At 39.1% G+C, this 22,559-nt stretch overlaps 1 protein-coding gene across 1 annotated transcript in view; it reads left to right on the top strand.

The window, feature by feature from the left end:
• The window catches only part of grik3 (glutamate ionotropic receptor kainate type subunit 3), a 148,416-nt gene that overhangs the window by 51,233 nt on the left and 74,624 nt on the right, over positions 1-22,559 (top strand). Inside the window, exons 3-7 of the mRNA XM_055209467.2 lie at positions 147-404; positions 970-1,151; positions 6,420-6,473; positions 12,569-12,739; positions 18,308-18,451. Of these exons, the coding sequence (XP_055065442.1) occupies positions 147-404; positions 970-1,151; positions 6,420-6,473; positions 12,569-12,739; positions 18,308-18,451 (809 nt within the window). The remainder of the gene's footprint in view (positions 1-146; positions 405-969; positions 1,152-6,419; positions 6,474-12,568; positions 12,740-18,307; positions 18,452-22,559) is intronic.

Below are 22,559 nucleotides of genomic sequence, written 5' to 3' on the forward strand. Positions count from 1 at the left end.
TTTTTTCAAGAATAGCAAATGTAATAATAATGCACTTGTGAACCATTTTGTGGTACATGTGAAAAGGTTTATCCACTGGCACCGTACAGTGTTTTGTGTTTGATCTATGTAAACAGATTTCTCACACGTGACTCTGTTCTTACCAGCATGTGACCAGCTGTCTTTAGGTGTCGTTGCCATATTCGGGCCGTCTCACAGTTCTTCATCAAATGCCGTCCAGTCGATCTGCAATGCCCTGGAAGTGCCACACGTTCAAGTGCGATGGAAACATCATCCGATGGACAACAGAGATACGTTTTATGCCAACCTGTATCCCGATTACTCTTCGCTTAGCTATGCTATCTTAGACCTGGTGCAGTTTCTCAAGTGGAAGACAGCCACTGTGGTTTATGATGACAGTACAGGTGAGACATAATGCCTTTATTGTCCAGTCTGTCACTGTAAACTGTGTTTCATGATAAATAACGTGCCTGTAGCCAGTGTGGGATTGTCACCTTTTCAAGTTTCTTTTAGGCTCTGTACTTCAATGATAAGAAGCAGGAGTCTTTTAATTTATCTGCTGCTGTCAGTATCAATCTTCCGCTGTGCTGGAAAGAGTTTGAATCAAAGAAATCCCACAGTGCGGCCTCTGACGGGAAGACAACGGAAAGCATTTCAACCCAGAAACGTCACATAGAAATACGCAGTTAAACCAACATCATTACAAGAAATATTAGGCAAATATCAATCTTGTCATTTCAGAACTGCTAGCGCTACCAAAAATACTTTATTCAAATAGGTTTCGCAGACACGTCTGTTTTTGGTCAGACAAACCTAAATGTAAAAAGCTTTCAGACGGCTCAAACGAACAAACAAACCTCCAGCAAATCACCAAAATCAGCTTAAGAATGGCTTACAGTTGTCTCTGATCATTTAAGCCGCAGCATGGCATCACATTCACTATTCAGCGCTGTTTCGCTTCTTGTGCAGGTTTAATTCGACTTCAGGAGTTAATTATGGCTCCGTCCAGGTATAACATCAGACTGAAGATCAGACAGCTCCCACTGGACACCACGGACACCAGACCTCTACTTAAGGAAATGAAAAGAAGCCGAGAGTTTCGCATTATTTTTGACTGCAGCCACATAATGGCAGCACAGATCCTCAAACAAGTGAGTTCAAGCTCTTTGCTAACAGTTACATGTATGCAATTGGCAGATGCTTTTATCTAAAGTAGTAAACAGTGAATTCAAGCTGTACACTTTATCAGTATATGGGTTCGCCGCTGATCAAACCCACACGCATTTGTGCAGTTTTGGTGGAAATGTGTTACACGTGTTATGTAGTTACATTACTTTTTGATGGAACAAGTAAAGGACCACATTTTGCAAATAAATTTACATTTTAACGGACTTACCCAATTTATAAAATAAACTGAAGAAAAAAGTTATTGACTAATTTTAAACTCTGTGTATGTTTTGATAATCATTCTGAATCTGATTTCTAAAAAAATTCCTTCACAAAAATGCAATTATTTCAGCTTTTTGCTAAAAAAATGTATTTGTAAAGAACCCATATTTAAAGGGACATTCCAGTTTTTTTGAAAATACGCTAATTTTCCAGCTCCCCTAGAGTTAAACATTTGATTTTTACCGTTTTAGAATCCATTCAGCTGATCTCTGGGTCTGGCGCTACCACTTTTAGCATAGCTTAGCACAATCCATTGAATCTGAGTAGATTCAATCTGATAAGCGATTTTCTAGGCAGATATGGCTAGGATCTACTGTATATTCTCAAACTGGCATAATAATCAAGGACTTTCTGGTGTAACATGGCTGCAGGAGGCGTAGTGATATTACGCACTGCCCCAAAATAGCCCCCTTGGTTACTTTTAATAGCAGGGGAATATTTTCGGGCAGTGCGTAATATCCCTTTGCCTGCTGCAGCCATGTTACGGCAGCAAAGTCCTTGATTGCGCCAGTTTGAGAGTATAGTTCCTAACCATATCTGCCTAGAAAATCGCAACTTTTAATTTTCCGTACAGTACACGTTGTAACTACAGAAGAGTTAATTTTTAAATTAAAAAAATATTAAACTTTTTGGTTATTTTTAGCGCGATGCTAATGGTCTAATCAGATTCAATGGATTGCGCTAAGCTATGCTAAAAGTGCTATCGCCAGACCCGGAGATCAGCTGAATGGATTCCAAAATGATAAAAATAAAATGTTTAACTCTAGGGTAGCTGGAAAATTTGCATATTTTCAAAAAAACTGGAATGTCCCTTTAAGAGTTTATAAGCAGAGAAAAAAATAGTTAGGATGAAACTTTTTTTTCATGTTTTTTTGTTTGTTTGTTTAAAAGCAGATGGTCTGTTCTTTCATTTGATATATTTGTATGTTTATATATTTTTATAAGAAAATTTTCCTGGAAGGCATTTTGTGAAACTTTTGTGAAAGTCACATAAAATGCTGGCGCATAACTTTTCAAAAAATGGCTGGCGGGGAATGAGTTAAAAACACCACATAGACATAAACAACAATAAAAAACTTGATTTTCACCACAGGGGGACTTTAATATGCAACTTACTTTTCAGTTTAATTATGTGGATTAACATGCTCTCCAAGCTTAAAATGAAATGAGACATGCACACTCATGCATGAGCAGAAACAGACACTAGTCAGACACAGAGATGGCAGGCCAGAGCTTTTCATTCAGAAGTGGAGCTGGAGGCTGAATGCAGTCACCATAGACAAAAACAAAAGACAAAAAAAAATGATTCCATAGATATGGGACTTGGACCTCGGTCATATCTGGATGATAATGTCCATGTTCAGATGCAAAACTTGCAGGAGTTACAAGCAGGGACCTCACTGGGCCCTGGGGCTATACGTTTCTACAGCCCTTCACCACCATCTCTTTAAGTCACCAACCATAGAAAATTAAGTTGAGATCTGTCTAACACTGCAGAAGTTATTTTGATGAATAGAATCAAGATGAGACACAAAATTGACAGAAGCAATGAATAAGAAATACATTGTAAAAAGTAATCAAATACAGTGCATTGCCTTCATTCTTCAATCTTAATTTAGAAAAAATAATTCAGTCAAGGACAGTAAATGATTTCCTTTTTAATGTTTGATTAACATTATTGACACAAATACCATATTTGTCTTTAGTTTCTCTTTAAGACTTTAGGATCTCATTTACCAGTGTTTCCCAACTCCAGTCCTCATGAACCCGCACCCAGCATGTATTCGATGTGTCTTTTAATAAAACAGCTGATTCAACTCAATGTTTGAATAAATGGGGTCCACTTCATGCAGCACAGACCGACATCAAAGTCCCGTGAGAGCAATTTAAAAGCAGACTGCAACGTATGATTTCTTAAATCATTCTCGCAGTAATTTGATGTCATAAACCTGTTGGTTCTTGCGGCACTACATAAAGTTAAACACACCTGGGGTGAATTGCAACCGGATGTGATCATCCCTACTGTAAGCCTTATTCCCCTCGAAACTCAGAGCTCTAGTGTGTAATCCGAGAAAAGAGTTGTACAATTGTGTACATAGTTTGGCTGTTAAAATTACACACGCAGCGTCATTTTCTCTTTATCTGGAGCTATACTGTTTATGCAGCGTCACATTCCCAAAGTGCCCTTCAGAGGAGCGCAAAAACACTATTGGGTATTCAATCCTACTAATGTCTCCCTAATAACACACTAACAATCTGATTAGTTGAATTAGGAGACATCTAAAACATTCTGAGAACACGAAGGCGTTTGGAGTTGGGAAACAGTCATGTAGCTTTAACTTCTTACATTACTAACATTAAACACACACACGACTGATGTATCCAGGATACTCGCAATACTGGACACTTAACACTTACTGAAATAAATTCCCCAGTGATTAATGTGCCTGATTGGTCTGATTTATTTTTAAACCACAAGAACGCGTTTGAATAAGCTTCCGTCATGACGTCTTAAAGGGGACATTTCACAAGACTTTTTAAGATGTCAAATAAATCGTTGGTGTCCCCAGAGTACGTAGTTTGAGCTCAAAATACCCAATAGATGGTTGGATAATGCAGATTAAGAGGTGGTATTATCCCCTTCTGACATCACAAGGGGAGCCGAATTTCAATGATCTATTTTTTACATGCTTACAGAGAATGGTTTACCAAAACTAAGTTACTGGGTTGATCTTTTTCACATTTTCTAGATTGATAGAAGCACTGTGGACTCAATTATAGCACTTAAACATGGAAAAAGTCAGAGTTCATGATGTACCCTTTACTGTGATTATATTACAATGATCATCGCCCACCATTTATGCAAATACAGAGTTTGTTTAAACACAAAAAGCAATCCATCAATGCAATAATCAAACTAACCTAAAGTCGGTAGGGAGGACGGTGGTCCTGTGTTTTTAGCTGCTCCCTGTTTCTGGTCCACAACTTTTATTCCATCAGCTTTAGAAAAATAACTTGATAGTTTGGGGATTTTATGGGAGTAATTCAGGTTTTTACTTTAAAGTGATTTCTTTTTTGATCCTCAAAGCTGACATTTTACCCATCAAAGATTGCTCTTAGTGTGACCATTTTACAGATTAGACTAGACGACGTGAGCAGCAATGATAATTCATTGGTGGATGGGGACATCCTTAAGGTGCAGTAATCACATGATGAGTCGTTAGATAAAGCAAATTCAAACGTTTATATTTTCAGTGATAAGCTCTGGAGTTTACGGCAAAGCTTCACTAAGTAATTGCGGGCATATGTCGGGGGCGTTGTGGAGCTTTGGCGATTGGCTCTACTTATAGTCAGTCAATTTTCACATCCCTCTTCTTGCAGCCCTGCCTAAGCCTATTGTTAAACCGGCCCTGGTGACAAGACTCAATGGTAATCAATAGTCATGTTTAAAACGTGCCTGACAAATGTAGACAATAGGAATATTTATCTTCATGCAGAGCTGCGCAGATTGATCAGCGTATGACATCAAATTACAGTGAGTGATTGAAAAACATACGGATCAGTACTTAAGTAATGTCATACTCTGACTGGTCTGCATAGCGTCATATGAAGTCAAACACACATGCACTGTAAAAAATTTGCTGTAATTATGCAGCTGGTTGCCAGTAACTTACTGTAGAAGATAAAGACTGAACATGGTTCATATTCATTTAACTTTGAACAAATAACATAAATGTAAAATCTACAGTAAGTTATTGGCAATGAATAACACACGTTAACCCGGATGCTGCAAATCATTTTGACAGGTACAGTTTAACATTACCCAAAATTAAATATAAATATGTCTTTTAATTAAGCAATATGGCTGGAGTAGGAGTGTTATATAGCTCTATATCATCACGGCTGTGATTAGGCCAGAGGCACGAGGCCGCAGAAAACATGTACGGGCATTTTCTTGATGTCAAAGATTAGTGGAACATAATGATAATGATAAACTTCACACATACAGCTACTAAAAATCATCTAGCATCATCATTGAATTCTATGAAATTGAAAATATTTCACCCATTGACCTTTGCATATATCCTGTAGGTTAACTGTAGGCTGTATATCGCTTCACATGTGAACTTGTGAAACATTGGCGTCGGCTCCACAGTGCTCCTATTAAACTGAGTCCTGCGGTCACCTGTCTAAAACCTCTGTCAGCCGGTGCATGTGCTTCGCCTCCGGCCACAGAGAAATGGGAAACGTGAATCTATGGGACAAATCCCAGACGTCTTTAAAGGGCTGTCGGCCCTTTCACTGGTGTGTCCGTGTGTGCGGCGAGGAAATTTCTGCTACCCAGCGATAGACATGAAATGGCTTCAGAGTTTAGCAAAACCTCGACCTTCCTGCTCGACAGATGAAGAACGAGGAGATTTGATTGGCGGTCAATGTAGAAACAGCTCCATATGTTTAATTAAAGGACCAGTTTCTCCCAAAATGATAGAAAAAAACACATTGTTTTAAACCAGTATGAATTGAGTCAGTTAGAAGTGGTGCAGAACTTAAAGCTCCAAAAGTGCCAGACCTCTGCAGAATATTACCAAACACGTTTGTCAAATACAATCATATAACATCAAGTCATTTAGTAGCTCATTGACTTTTACTGTATGTAGAAGGAGACCCATTATGTTCTTCCCAAAATCTCAATTTGCGTTCCTCAAAAATGTATACGGCTTTGACTTGAGCTTGAGTAAATGATGGCAGAATTGATATTTCTGGGTGCACTGTGAGAATGCCAGCAGGAGTCCTCTGTCATGCCGTGTAATATCGCAGACGTCAATTGATCAAACTGACTCGAGTGCCTGCTCATTGTTCCTCTATTCTCTTGCAATCTCATTTGTTGAACATTGTTTGTGTTCGCGTCCACAATCATCGCAAATATGACATAGTGACCTTTCTCATCGTCTTTTCTTCTCTTCTCACAGGCCCAGATGATGGGAATGATGACAGAGTACTACCACTACATCTTCACCACTCTGGTAATGCACCACAGTACCAACAGCAAATTGAAACTCATTTGTTCTTGTGCTACTCTCACTTTATTTTTTGATGAATGGCTTTTAATTGCAGATGAGCTTTGGATCCAGTCCGCAGTATCAATTTCACTTGACAAAACAGCCTTAATGGAGTTTCCGCCCAGCGGTGCAAATGTTAGTCTAGCTCGAATCAACAAAACGGGTTTGAAAAGCCTCTAAGCAAGCGCCAAAGTCAATGACAAATGCGTGTCGCCTCTAGACATCGACGGACATTCGAATGAAGTGTCCTGTACGTTTTGAATTCGAACCCTCGCAAATTGTTTTCTCGGATAGCCCGCCTGTCATCTGCAAATGCCAAGCCCACATTTTCAACGGCCTTCTGATGCTCCTTATATGTCGAGTCGTGAATTATGAGCGAGTCTCGCTGATTATTACCCAACGCGCTGTGAAACCAATCAGCCGTGTGTTTTACATTAAAGTATGATGATTCTGTAGCCCACATAAATTGATATATGATATTTTTACACATATATCACTGGTGATGATAAATAGAGCGTGCCCGACACTCTTAGCTGATGCATGACTGTGATTTCGCTGCAAGCTGATCTTCTCCATACAGCACTGCTGAAATGCTGACACATACAAAACATTCATGTTAGTCTAGTTCCATTTTGTTGCATATCAAAATGTCGCTAAAGCTTTTCTGAGACCTTAGTAAACACACCACACATTCATTAGAGATCAGAAGGGATCAAAGCTCTGGCTGTACATGATTCCATTTGTTGCATGGCTACTTATCAAATAAAGAAATATAGTGACACCAAAAAAGGATTTAATTTAATTTAATTGTTTGTTTAGTTTTGATTCATGTCATTCAGTTTACTTTCATTATTAACCTTGTTAGTTTCCTCAGTTAATACTGATTGTCACTTGTGTTTTGTTTAGTTCTCTGGTTCACTCCTGTGTATTTATACAATGGTAGCGAACTTCTTTATGAGAGTCTAATCCACAATCATAAAACAGGCATAATGTCATACACATGCTAGCAGTCCAATACCCAAGCCAGACAGGGCACAACACAGTTCAAAAACAGCTGGGACAGGGTTATCCAGAAACAGGACAGACGCTGGGACAGGGTTATCCAGAAACAGGCACATGGAATAAAGGAACAACAGAGAATGCTCAGAAATGCAGTGTTACACTAACATGACTTAAAGAATGATTCAATAAGCCAGGTTAAATAGGCAGTGGTGACAGAGATGTAGAGACGGCAATTAGACAATAATGAGTCTTTATGCAAGGAACTGTAGGAAAGTCCTGAGGCTCTGGGGAGCAAAGCCTCAGAGGGAGCCATGGTGGTAACAGGCTTCCAGACGCTCCTTGGAAGAACATAGTCCAGATTGGTGTTGGGGCAGAGTTGGACCAGGGAGAAGGACAGACCAGGGCAGTGCAGGCGGAGTCAGAGACCAGGGCAGAACCAGGGACCAGGGAGGTGCTGGTGGCCATGGGAACTAGGGCAGAGTTGGAGGCCAGGAAGGTGCCATTGGCAATGGGAACAAGAGGGAGCTGGAGACCAGGGTGGTGCAAGAACCAGGGCAGAGTCTGAGACATGGGTGGTGCCGGTGATGACAGGATTTAGGGAGGAACTGGAGACCAGTGTGGTGCCGATTACATGGTGCAAGGAGCATAGAAAACTCAGGGGATGCATCTTGGCTGTGACAGATAACACAGGGAACTCAGATTCAGCCATCTTTGCTGGGACCACCAGACTTGGGACCTGCACAAAAACCAGCGGAGGGTCCTCCAGACTGGAGGCAAGTAACACTGGAGAGACGGCCATGTTGTGAACAGGCTCTGGAGAGGCGGCTGCCACAAAAACAAGGGCTGCATTCAGCTCTGACAATATGTTGCTCAAAACATTGTTTTTTTAACAGAAACGATGATGTGTTGAACACCCTGTTCTGATGACGCAAGAGTTGTCACTACATGCCATTCTTTTGTGTTCTTTTTTAAATGTTTCTGGAGCCTGATGAAATCTTTATATATACGTATTTAATACTGTAAAATAGATGTTACGGTCACTACATTTGCTGTCCAGGATGAAAGGCAACATTCCAACTTAAACATATTGTGCGAGGTGTTTCTTTAGTACCGCATGGTTTATTTACATGTTGCTGCTGATTGGACTGCAGTTCTGACACACTCACCAAACAAAAGAAAACGTATCTCAAACCCCGGTACACATCTTTTCCAGGATGCATGTCATACAAACAGGAAACCATAGCAAAAAGTTGCACACCGTTTTGAACTTGAAAGTGCCCCAGGCTTGCCACCATTAACATAATGCACACAAGCTTCCCACCACCCGCAGAGCCTGATGCCTACTGCCCTCCCCAAAAAGCCTTTAAGCTAGGTGTTCTCATTAGCCTTCCCAAAAGTGAAGGGAGACCCGACCATTGGCAGAGCGTAATCCTAGAACTGTTTAAATGTCTCTCGAGGACCATAACTAGTAAATGATGTCTGATAGGTTGATTAAGTCCATAACAGGAAAAGTCTTTCTACATAAAATCCTAGAGGTTGGTGGTGTTGGCAATGTTCAAAAAGGCCTGGATGTGTTCCATGGGGGAACGAGTTCCCAGGGTCAGATGGACGAGGGCTACTGCAGGATCCATTAAATGCTGAAGTATTCTGGAACAAACTTCTTTGATTTTGGAAGGGTTGAAGATCCAAATGCAGCTTTATTACAGTAGAGGGTAATCCACAATCCTAAAACCAGTAAAACAGGCAAAAGGTCATACACATCCTAGCAGTCAAATAACCAAGACAGACAGGGCAGAACACAGTACAGAAACAGACACATGGAGCAATTGTTGTAGAAAAATCCATATTTAAAACTTTATAAACGAAAATAACTAGCTTCCGATAACGCCACCATCTTAGTGTCGTCCGCATTCAAGATAAGAGCGTACGCAGTTTACGAAGGTTTCTCTGCTGCTGTGGTCATACGTCACAAGAAAAGTGTGTACACTACACTGAGCGCGATACTCTCTCCTGAATACAGAGGAGTCTAAGATGGCAGCGCTACTGGAAGCTAGTTATTTTCATTTATAAAGTTTTAAATATGGATATTTCTACAACAACAAAATGCGGATTACTCCCAGGAGGCCTTTGTTTATTATCCTGGAGCTGTTTGGATTTATTTGGGGATTTATATAAGGATAAAACAAATTTTTTGGACTTGAAGGACGTAGACCCCGTAACTTAACATTTGATTAACTGAAACATCGAAGACATTTTCTAAAATAACTGAAAATGTGTTAGTCTGAAAAATTATATTATAATTAACTATACTTTAAGGCTACGTTTACACGTGGGCGGCTATTTTCATAAACAGACATTTCAAAATGATATCGTGCACACACGTCAGTTTTCAGAAAAGTGTTTATTTACACGTACTCGTGCATATATGCCGTCAAGAGAAGCTCAAGCCCACATAAGCCAATCACTGGCAGCGCTGGTGGTGACGCAGACTGGTTCTTCGTGTTGGAGGGAGGAGTTGTTGCAGTAGGTGTTCGATGACGTTATAGTACCGCAAGAATGATTCGAAATTAGACCTCCACATGTTATTTCTCAACTCGCTCTCGCGGTACGTTGACATCATCCATCTGTCGGTTCTTGCAGCGCCGCATGAAGTCGAACGCGTGTAAAATTGCTGACCTCCGAGCACTCGTCTCTGCTCCTCGACATAATGTAGGCAGCTGTATTTGCAAATACAAACACACAAAACGAGTTTGCACGAACATAAATGTGATCTTGGAAGCATGTAAGTCACATGTAAACATAGGTCGCACTTTTGACGTAGGTGCGAGCTCTGGCGCATATTGTGTGACGTTGCCTGCTTAAACATCCGTTTGTCTCAGTTTACATGCCGTACAACCAAAGATTTTCAAGATCTCCACTCTGGCCGGAGTTTTTAGAAACAATCGGTTTCAGAGGCGAGTTCTCCGTTTGCGTGTAAACGAGGGGCACAAACGAAGATAAATCTCTCAGTTTTTAAAAATAACCATGTACGTGTAAACAGGGCCTAAAACTACATAGAATGTTCAGAAATGCTGTTTTACAACACAAAGTATAACTGAATGATTTGGGTTAAATAGACAGGGGTGACAGAGATAACGAGACACAGGTGACAGCAAATAAAAAATAATGAGTCTAAGTGTAAGGAACTGGGGAAATGAAGTCCTGAGGATCCGGGGAGCAAAGCCTCTGGTGGCCAACAGAAGATAGTTAGGAGTATCTCTTCGGTTATCATATTTGTGTAGATCTCTTTGGTGATTCTCCTAATAAAAAAATGTGCGTTGGTTCTCTTTACTGTAGTCTGGAGTTTTGACACACAAATATTAATCTCACTGCTATAAACTCAAACAGCTTTGGTTTCATTCTTTGTACATGAATCAGACTTTATTGTCTGTATTTTGTCAATTTTTGGACAGACCTGGTAAAGAATTTGTTTGTCTGTTTTCTTAAAAAATGTTAAATGTCCTGTTAAATGGCAGTATTATTATTTGTTGTTATTAAAGTATTCAGTTGATTAAATTAATTACACAATATTGCAATTACTGTAAACTAATTAAAATTCTGGCTTTACAAGTCTATATAGTGTTTGTTTCCATATCATTAAACATAAGTCCAACAGTCTAGCTGAATAAATAGGTTCAGGGATGATCCCCATCATTTTGTTCCACTAACCCCTGCTGAAAAAAACAGTATCAAACCAGCATGGGAATTATGCTGGTTTGATGCTGGTTTAGCTGGTGGTCACCAGCATACCAGCACCAAAACACAAATGTATGCTGGTCTTGCTGGTATGCTGTTTTTTTCAGCAGGGACCCCCACATGAATACATTTTTAAAATGTAGATCTTCTGATGTTTGTTAGGTGTGAATGTGGATGTTTTTTCTCAGTAAATGTGGAACTAATAATGATTTTAAGTTTATTGTTATCATGATCATTTTGTAAATGTAATTGACAGAATGTTACATATGTTTTGATAAGGTCTTATCCTAGACAACAAACTAAATCAATAGGTTTCAGTTCAATACTGCTAATACAGTATTGCAACAGAAACCATGTTTTGGGTGTTCATTTATATGCGGATGCCACTGCTACAAACAAAGCAAAGCAAAAGCTGAAAGCGGCAATAAATCATATAAATCTTTACATTTCAGCAGAAATCATTAAATGTTCTAGCTGGATAAAGCGATGTTTCGAAGCGTGTGTTTCGGCTCAACGGGGTGTTAATGAAACAGTCGATTATATTCTGTGCCCCCCACACTCACCCAACGCATTATCATGTTTGCCAGTATGTAAGATGGCAGTCGTAACAGCGACTGTTCTCAGTATAACAGTACAGACAATAGAAGGTGTAGTGTCACTATTGTTCCCCAGCGTTATTAAACCTTTGCAGATTACTGGAAGCTCTTTCAATGAATGCCGGCTTGCTCATTTTGCCATTCGTTCTCCGATTCACAGAACCGTCTGTGACACAGCCGTGCCATCTCGCTCTGACCCGCACTGAAAAGATCTCACGCTTAATCTTAATGCCATTTTACACACCAGCAATTTCATTTTCTGAGGATTTGGTCGCACATCATTGCATTGAAAATGTGAAATTCGGATCCTTTTTTAACAATCGGCACTGTTAAAAATCTGCGAATCCCCAGACATTGTGATACATTTGGGTGTCAGGTTGGCATTCAGAGCCGTGTAGAGTGTTTACGGTTCAATTCACCGGATAGCGGCAATGAACGCTGGATTACAGAGGAAATATAACCATTTCAATCTGACTCCTATCCTGTCTATGATATCAAAACACGTACGTCCTACAGCTCTTCATCTGGCTGTACCCAAGCGACCTGGCAAGCATGGTATTATCCTTAATCTCTTTTATTTCTCCTCTGTCTGTCTTCTTTTAGCCGTCTCTCTATCTCCTGCTTTTATTAGGGGACAAAGAGACAAGAAGCCTCTCAGCCAGCAACAATGAAGCTTGATTCAGTCTGGTTAAATGACATCCCCTCTTTCTTTCTCTCTGCCCCTAGGATCTCATGGCCATAAACCTGGAGCCGTATCGCTTCTGCGGTGTCAATATGACCGGCTTCCGAATCCTGAATGTGGACAATCCTCAGGTTGCCTCCATAGTGGAGAAATGGTCGCTTGAGAGACAGATTCCCCCGAAACCAGACTCTGGCCTCCTGGAGGGGATCATGACGGTATGCTTCTATTTTCTACATGAAGACTAGCAAACCAGCTGCATCGGATAGATGAGGTGTACGTAAGGATATTAATAAGCGTAGAAATATGCCATACGGTGTCATTTAAATAAAGTGTTACGTCTGGGTAATTGAAACCGCTAGACTGCAGCTGTTCACATGTAAAACACTCAGATCTTACGCCTGATTCAATGGATTTCCTTACAGTTGAATATTGTAATGCTATAAAGACTGCTTTCACTTCTGTGATTGTCTGTCAGTGTATTTCACTGCGGTAAAAATACTCCCACGCTGTGCTGCACAATGTCTGATGAATTGGTTTTAGAGGAGTTATTATGGCAAAAAGTGAGCTTTGAGTGCCGCTGTTTAATTGCTTCATCTAAATGGGCCTCTGGTACATACATTTCAAGGTAGGCAGCCATCAATGCCTTTACTATCTGTAAAAACAGCATGAATCCTAAGCTTAGCTTATTGGTACTGCATACAGCTCTGGGACATCTGCTTACCATCGCAGACAGACATTTTATCTGGTTGTACTTTATCTGGTTGGTCGTGTTATATATCCAAGCATCAATGTAAATATTAGGGGGGTTTCCCCCACTAAGGAATTACATGTTTAAATCAGAATTATGGAATCTTGCGTAGAGTAGACAGATTTTTTTCAAGTCAATTCAATTTTATTTATATAGCGCTTTTCACAATTGTTAATTGTTCCAAAGCAGCTTTACATTAATGGATGTAGGAAAAGCATAGAAAAGTGAGCGTAGTAACAATGTAACGTATACAGTAAATTAGGAAGTTAAGCCAAAGGTGGCGGACTCTCCAGGGGATGAAAAAACCCCTAGGAGAAAAACCTTCCTGGCTAGTCCAGGGGGAAAACTCCTAGGATGAGAAAAACCCCTGAGAGAGATACATATATATATATATATATATATATATATATATATATATATATATATATATATATATATATATATATATATATATATATATACTATCGGGGTATGTGAACGGGTAAAGACTGATGGTCTTATCATCTGTGTTGCATGGGTTGGGAGGGGCACCAGACCAGGTAGTCAACAAATGGTTAACTTTTATTTTCTTTCAGAAGCAGCACACAGAATCAAATTTCTGATAAAGTGACCAAAACTGCCTTTCAAGTGATGAACAAAGAAGAAACTGATGATGCATTTTTTTATTTTTTAAGTTAAAACGAAAGGCAGTATAAACATTTGTTAAATTATTCCTCATAACATTTTAAAACCACAATGCTCAGAACATCATAACAAAAAACGAAACCTATAAAATAACAAATGTGATCCTGCCTGGAAAGCCTCGGCTACAGTTCAACAATCTTATTTAATTTTGAGATTTAGCGCGTCAAAGCATTTTAAAAAAAACAACAACACATGACATACAATGTGTGATTATTACTGTAAATGATAAAACTAAACTTTATATACAATTCTTTGAACAATAATTTATAACAAGAAAAAAAGCTAAAATGAATGATTTTACGGACACTTCGCTTTTTATTTTGCACATAAATACCTGCTTGCTTACTTTGACTTTAATCATCTTAGGATTCACTTTAGGCACAAAAACTTCTTATAATTCTTATAACATGTTTCAGGAATCTCTTTTCTATCATTTGAAAGTGAACACTGACAATAATATTAACTCACAAGAGAGACAATCGTGTCAAGATGTTTTTCGAGTCATCACCGACATTTCAAGAACACCTTTAGTAGCTCAGCTTTTGACAAGATAACCACCCTGTTTTAAATAAATTTTAAAAACTATACCTGTTGAAAAAACCTGTTGTTTGATGTTTAGTTTGATGAATTCCGAAATATGATCTTAAATATGACACGCAGAGCACCTATATTCAGCTAAATTGCATGTTCCAGCACACAACAGCGCAACATTGATACAACGAAAAGCAATCCAAAATTTACAGACTTAAATTAGATCAGAATTTACATTTATAATAAATTAAAAACATAATAAGGTCAGAATCGAGAAACAAGGTGCAGAACAAATGTGTACAAGATGCCTGAAGTGCAGGGGAACAAAACACAAGCCACAAATAGTTAAATCAGATAACCCAGAGTGATCTATAAATTAAATAAAGAAATAATTAAAATAATTGCCAACTTTGTCTTTTTAATTGCAGAATCAAAGAGACAACTGCTTCGCAATGGTTTATTAACCTGGAAACCTCTTCCCATATAGACGTGTAGCCCTGTCACGGGGGTTGTTGGATTTATTCACACACTTTAAAAATATTTATTTAAAGCTACTTTTTGCATATTATTTGCATTATCATAATAGGCTGTATATTAATATATTGGAAGAAAGCTGTTATATATAAAATCTGATAATGTGCAGCCAAATTAAATGATCCTGATTTCATAACACGTTTGTGACGATTCAACTGTAAGATTGGTAGTCGAATCAGGCTTCTCCTATCGAAGCATTGAACTATTGGGGGTCACCCCTAGTAAATATTCATAGCAACCACATGATATCTTTGTGGCATAGTTACCACAGGTCTTCTGTGGGAGTGGCCAATCTAATCTGTATGCAGTTGTTTAATCTCTTCAGCCGGATGGATATCAGGATGTGTTCGATGTCGAGCAAACAGATTTCCGTTCTGAACTTGCTTCACACAAGCTGTCCGTATCTCTCGCCGTGCACACTGCTGCCATGCTTTAGCAAATGAGTTGATTCACTTATCAAAGATTTAACAGTGCATTAAATGTTCAAGTGGAGGTGATGTGGTGAGCAGTGATTTGTATTGGGCATTGTAACAAGTCCTACTGTTTGATACCTATTTGGATTTGAGTTTCCCTCAGGCTAAGGGTGCATTCAGGAACAAGTGGTCTAACACATACTCTAGCTGTATCTCCATGTGAATTGTGACATTTGCTCGGGCTTTTGCTCGGGTCATCCTTGTGTCTTTCTGCATATGTACAATTCTAGAAGGAGTGCTTGTTGACCGTGTTGACTCTGGATTATGGTGCTCAGCAGTGGGGCTTCAGGGTTCAGGTATCAAATGCGCACACATCATAACCCTACTGAAAAATCCAGCTAAGACCAGCATAAGCTAATGAGCTGGTTTTAGCTGGTCCCCAGCTTGGTTTAAGCTGGTTTTGCTGGTGAGGGAAGCTGGTTTTGCTGGTGTAGCAAGCTGGTCTAGCTGTGTTTTGGTCACATTTTAAGATGGTGCTGGAATACCAGCTGGCCCACCAGCATGACCAGCTTTGTCAGGCTGGGAGGACCAGCGTAAACCACCTTAAACCAGCTAAAACCAGCTACCAGCTTATGCTGGTTTTAGCTGGATTTTTCAGTAGGGAATATAGCAGGAATGACAGGAAAGTCACTTATGCAATGAAAACAGTTAAATGACTATTGCTTAACTGAAATTGTTGTTTTCGTTTTAGTCCTGTTTTGTTCAGTTTGGCTAAAAGCAAATTATACTGTCGTTTAACAAAATTAAAAGAAACAATGTAAGTTAAATTATTTTATTTTTTATTTTTGTGTCATGCGAGCACATCACATCACATTTGGTTGCTAATGTGAGCTACAACAACTTTTAGCATGTGTCAATTCAACTTAAGTTATAATAATGACAATAACTTAAACCATAGTTAGGGCTATGTGAATGATTCAGGTTTAGCTACAGTAACAGTGCTGAAGATTTCCACTTCCCAGCATGCTTTGCATGAAACTGGATAATGAGAGTGAATGTCAAAGTAATCAAGAAGGAGAACAAGAGGAGACTTATTATTGTTTAGTATTGTGTTGTGTTGGTATTATAAAGAGTTTTATTGTTTTAAAATGATTGAGCAGAAGAGTTGAGCATTTGCTTTAGAGAAGAAGAACTCATTTAATTTAATATAATGACCTGGAGCATTGCTTTGATCAGATGACATTCGATTGATAATGTCAGTGCTCTGACTGCCTGTTTTACTTGTATGACAACTATGGGCGCTGTTTTTAAGTTAAACTCAATGTTATCCTACAAACGTAATTTCCTTCAACAGATGAAATTACTGTAACATACGACAGTAAACAAATTTCACTTAAACCGACTTAACCAATTTAGGGCCAGTTTTACTAACAGCTTGCGCCAACACAAACCATCAATTAAGTGTTAAATAGCGACTGTCGGGATTTACTAAAGACATGCAGTGGATAATTAGCGCTGAAAAGGTGTGGTCTAGATATTTTTGTGACTGACATTATTGCATATGCATTTCTAGGAGTTCCCCTTTCAGACGCAACATTTTTGGGAGATTATTTAAATGATTCACGCAACGCCTTAAATAATTTTGCGCTTGAATGTTATATATGTTATATATGTTTTTTTTTTTTGAGATGTCAAACAATAGCAGGTGTTTCAAAACTTCTTGTAAACCTTCATTTTTTTGTCTTCTGGTTCTTTTCAGTGTACTATGGTTTTGTTAGCTGGGATTTCTAACCTCAAATTTTCTGCTGGGACGTCTGTGGTGCTGAACTCAAGTGCATCAGGCATTAGTAGATCACGCGCACCTCATCAGCTCTGCTTATTTGCGCTGCTATTAGTAGATTGCGTTGGTCATTATGGAAATCAGCTGTTGCGCCTGTGTTATTTAATTTGCGCATTTTTAGTAAATAACACGCATATATTTCCACTCCCATTGGCATCATGCTAATTTGCCCTGTTTAGTTAATTTGGCCCATAATTTGAAAAAAAAAGTGTGTAAAAACTGTTCTTTAGTTCAATTAAAGTAAATAATTTTATACTTGATATAAATTAATAAAAATGTCTGTAACAAAATATATATTTTTTTACTTCATTCCGAAATAAAAACCATAATTGAATGTAAGAGAAAACATTAGGATATTCTGAAACAATAAGGAATAAAAAGTAAAAGGTTTGCAGCATAAGTATAATTTGGAAAATCTAATTAAATTGGCTGTAACACATCAGAGTACTTTTTCCAGTTTGTGTAACAAATGATATTTGCATTTTCAGTGTGTCTCAGTCAGTTGTGTTGTTTGTGGACTTGATAGGTGCTTTTGTGCTCTCTCTAACTCAATCATTGATTTTTCTTTCATGTGTCACTCACACTGCTTCAGATCTTCAGTCTATCAAACTCAATATTCTTCTAGTTAGCCTTGAGTCCTGGAGGATATAAAGTAGCGATATATCGATGGTGAATTTTCACATTTGTTAACAGAATGTGTTTTGGTGTGAGATATTCTAACAAACTCTTACAATGTGATTTGTGTTGGACATTAAATAGGACTTGTATCCTTCCAACAGAAAACAAATGATAAATACTGCTGGGTTGCACTCTTGGACTTATTTGACCAGCAGTGTGTAAATGATACAATCAAGTGTTGTCTGCACTCTTGTAGCTACACAACAAACAGCTGTACAAGCTTCAGATCAGGCGCTCCTGTACCTACAGTATACGTGTTGAAGCCGCGGCTCGGTTCGCTGTCCGTCACTGGTCAGGTCATACGCTCCTTCTGTTCCTGTCTGCTGACATATCGTCCTCTCTCTCTTTATTCCAGACAGATGCTGCTCTGACGTACGACGCGGTCCACATCGTGTCGGTGTCTTACCAGCATGCCCCACAAATGACTGTCAACTCACTGCAGTGTCACCGGCACAAGCCCTGGAGATTCGGTGGCCGCTTCATGAGTTTCATTAAGGAGGTAATGACAATCGCTCAGAGCGCCGCTGCCACAAACACTTCTGCTCTTCAGAGACACCAGAACATACAGAAGATATTAATATTTAATCTGTGAAATATCAGCACTCATTTGAAAGGCTTCCCTTTGAATGCTTCAATGCAAACTGCATGCTATCTCCAAAAAGTATTCGGAGACTTACGGCACACTTAAATGTCTGAATGTCATAGCATTAGAAATATCATAGCAAGTAAGCAATAATTGAAAGGCAGTATAAGCATACTTCTCCAGCAAAGCCGTTAACTTTACTATGACATTTGGTTATCTTACACAACGACATTCGTGCATTTCAAAGTGTGGCTTGACTATCCAAATACATTTTGGGGCCACGGCACTGTCATACAGATATCATTTTTGTTATTAACATAAACATTTTCCGTGAAAATCAATTTTACCTCAGAAATAAAGTAGATGCCTGTATGTTTGCTAATGGTCGTTTTTGTCAGTGTCCCAGTTTTTCGTGACTCACAGCGCAGCATAATCAGCTCTTATTTCAGCTCACATGAGAGACTTTGATTGGGACTCATAATGGGCAGATTAGAGTTGTTGAACACAGCTCTGTGGAGCGGCGTGCACGGGTGAAGAGCAAAATGAAGGCCGTGGAGAGCATCGTCTCTGTTTGGCATAATGGAGAACACACACACACATTTCTTACTCCTGGAGAAGAAACGAGGTGTGCAGTGTTGAGGAGATTACGGGGAGCGTTGTATATCAGTGCATGTCGTTTGGGGGAGGAGTTTTGTGGTCAAGGAACAATGGAGGAATGGAGAGGAGGAGTTGCAATGCAATTTGTTTCTGTGTCTCTGGAGATTGTTGCAAGTGAGATGCTCGTTAATTAGGATGGAGGTCTGAGACGATGGGATGTAAAATGTAATTAAAAGAGAAAGTGTGTGTGTGTGTGTGTGTGTGTGTGTGCGTGCATGCGCGTGTGTGTGTCCGTGCGTATGTTCTTGATGATGTTTGGCAAGTGTACCAAAGTTGGGGAAAATTCACAAAGCATGAGTGTAAATTCAGAAACCATTCAGGTCCCGTGCGATGTGGAATTGACCTCACCCCACAGGATGCTTGGGAAATCTGCATGAAAAACCCCACAGGATGTTAAAAAAAACCTGGATGGAATTAGGTTCCCTTTCAATACAGTTCACTTCGCAATGCTTCGTTCCCGTTATTTCAGGGAACCGGGGTTACGTGAGTAACCTAAGCATTTTTTTGTGCTTCTGGTTCAGATCTGGTATTACACCGTGGGTCGGGTTGGGGTGTTTAAAGAAATTGTAACTTTAATGCGGGGCGGGTTGGGGCGGGTCATTAAAAACAAAATTTAAAAAACAGATATGTTGCGTCTTATTCCCTTAGCATATATATTAAATACTTGGGAATATATATTTTATTTATTTTATTACGTTCTTTGATAAGTTTAAATTACGTAGGCCTACGTGGCAACGTAACTTCTGCAGCGTAACTTGCGCAACGTAACTTGATATCCACAAACCTTTGGCGTCACAGAAGCGCCAAGTAGCTCCCGCTGCCAGCCACAACAACAAAACAAACGGAGAAATAAAAGATGAAAGACGATCTGCGGCAGAAATTAAGGTAGGGAATTTGTGAATAAATAATACAAACGCTGCTTTGTAAATGTTGAAAATGTTTATCATTATCCGATCTCTATATTAATATGACTATGCTGGTTTCAAAGGTTAATTTGCGTATGTTGTTGCCACTTTACAGGGCGATGTAATCTAATGGCTGTTTCCAAGCACTTTTAGGCTGAAATAAAGCCTCTTTTCATTTACATTTCAAATGCCTAGTATGTCTGTTTTAATGGTCGCAGGCGGTGCGGGTTGTAAAAATAGATACAGTGTTGCGGGGCGGGTTGGGGCGGGCCAAATATTTCATGAAAGAGGAACCCGCGGGTTGGAAACACGCCGACCCGGACGTCTAAATGGGCGTGTCCAATGCCACTTTTGCTAATTTAACGATGGGAAAAATGGTTTGTCGAAAAGGGTTGTACCCATTCTAGTAATGAGTAATGGGTGTGTTTTGGGCGTAACGTGTAATAAACCAATGAGAGTCTCAGCTCTCATCTCCTTTAAAAGCCTGTTGCGCTGGCGCTATGTCTAATCACTATTTAGATGACAGATTTGTAAACTGAAAAACTAAGCGGAGGAAGAAAAACCCCAGTTTAAGAATAATGTTAAAAAAATTGTTGTTTTCATTTTTATTGAATTTTTTTATTATTAAAACTTTTAAAAGCCGTTTTCTTTCAGTCATAGAAGTAAAAATAGCAGGCTTAAATTGCTGTAAATGTAGGCTATTGATATCCTACACAATCACTGTAATCTCATAAAGTAATTTGCAAATATGCAAGAAAAGTTTTGTACTCTAAAAATACAGCACTCGGACAGCGACATGTGGGATTTATCAAAAGCATTACTTAAAGGACAAGTTTGGTATTTTACACTTAAAGCCCTGTTTTCAGATTGTTTATGATGAAATAGAACAGTTTTGACTGAAATTTCGACATATGCGGCTGCCCCGAGATTCTTTGGGTCTTTGTTGTTTCACCTCCCACCTCTGTAATGTGTGTATAGGTGCACTGGAACAGTCCTTCCTAAAATGCCTTAAACTGTGATTTACAAAGACGTGAAACTCACCGAGTGGTCAGGGGTGTTCACTGATATGCTCTCACAAAAATCGCTGCAAAAGACGCATTCCAAAAGGTTTTATCGTAGTTTTTGCCAACTCCATTGACTTGTATTAGATGTGCTGTGAGGTACGGTATTACTCCGCACCGGGAACTTTGTTTGTATTCTTGCAATTGGCAATGGCGGATTAGTGCCACCACCTGGGCTGGAGTGTCTATTATTCAAGCTCTCAACGGAAGAATGTACGGGTGTGAGGCGTTTGGAAAAATAGGTCCACAAGTTTACAACGAGTGCTAAAACACCTGTTGAAAAGCATCTTTTGCAGCGATTTTTGTGTGATTTTTGTGTGAGTGTGTGATTTTTGTTATTTTGTTATAAATAACAAAAAACATATTGCGCCATTGACTTTAGTCCAGGTTTAAGTTGGTCAATGGCATCGTCTATTTTAGTTGCCTCAAAATAGCAACGAGCCAAAAATGCGCCTGAACACACCTCGTTTTTAGATCAGAACACCCATGGGCGCAAACATGGGCGCAAATGCATTTGCTATTTAAACAACGCGGCGCTAAACGTGAAAATTATAATTGCGCAAGCAAAATACACTTACGTCGGGCTTTGCGCTGCATTGCGCCAGGTGTATGATAGAGCCCTATGTGTTTGACGCCCAACGCCCTTTATTATTATTTGAATCTAAATCTGAAAATCTGGGGAAATTTTTTTTGAACTTCCTACATTTTAAAAGTTCAATAAAAAGTGCAAAATAATGGAACAAAAATAAGCTATGTGTGTCAAAGATGCGGGACTCCTTTTATCAAAATGGATAAGTGATTTATGCTATATACTTCCTCATTCATATGTGTGAGCACATGTCTATGAAGAAAAGCGAGACAGCATGAGAGTAACACTAGAGATGATTTGGGTGTTCTGTTCGAATTACAGTCTGTTCTAGTTCAGTTATTATATGTTTTTATTAAGCCTCTGATTGTTACAGTCTTGTTCTGTCTTCCTGCCTGTTTCCCTTTGTTTTTCCCTGTCATCTCCCTATGGACTCCATGATCCTTCACACTCCCTCACCTGTGTCTCATCTTCAATCAACATCACCTGCCAGCCATCATCCTCATCAGCTCCTACATAAATACCCTGCTGCTTCCCTCGTCTTGGTCCGTTCTCGTCTTTGTTACATCTTATGTTTGAATTAGTGTATGTTTGCTTATTGTATATTTCATCATTAAAAGTTATATGTTTGTTTATATCGTCGTCCTTCTCAATTTTCATCCTTCACCACCAACTGTGCCACTGACAGTAAAATAATGAATAGACAGAAACCAACAATGTAACTGAACTTCCCTAACATTGCACACTGAGGTACCTACACAACAAAATTTTTTTGTCTTTTTGCACTTATGGTTCTTTGACAAAGATATTTTATT

This window comes from Misgurnus anguillicaudatus, chromosome 10 (assembly GCF_027580225.2).
Source record: "Misgurnus anguillicaudatus chromosome 10, ASM2758022v2, whole genome shotgun sequence".
NCBI lineage: Eukaryota > Metazoa > Chordata > Actinopteri > Cypriniformes > Cobitidae > Misgurnus > Misgurnus anguillicaudatus.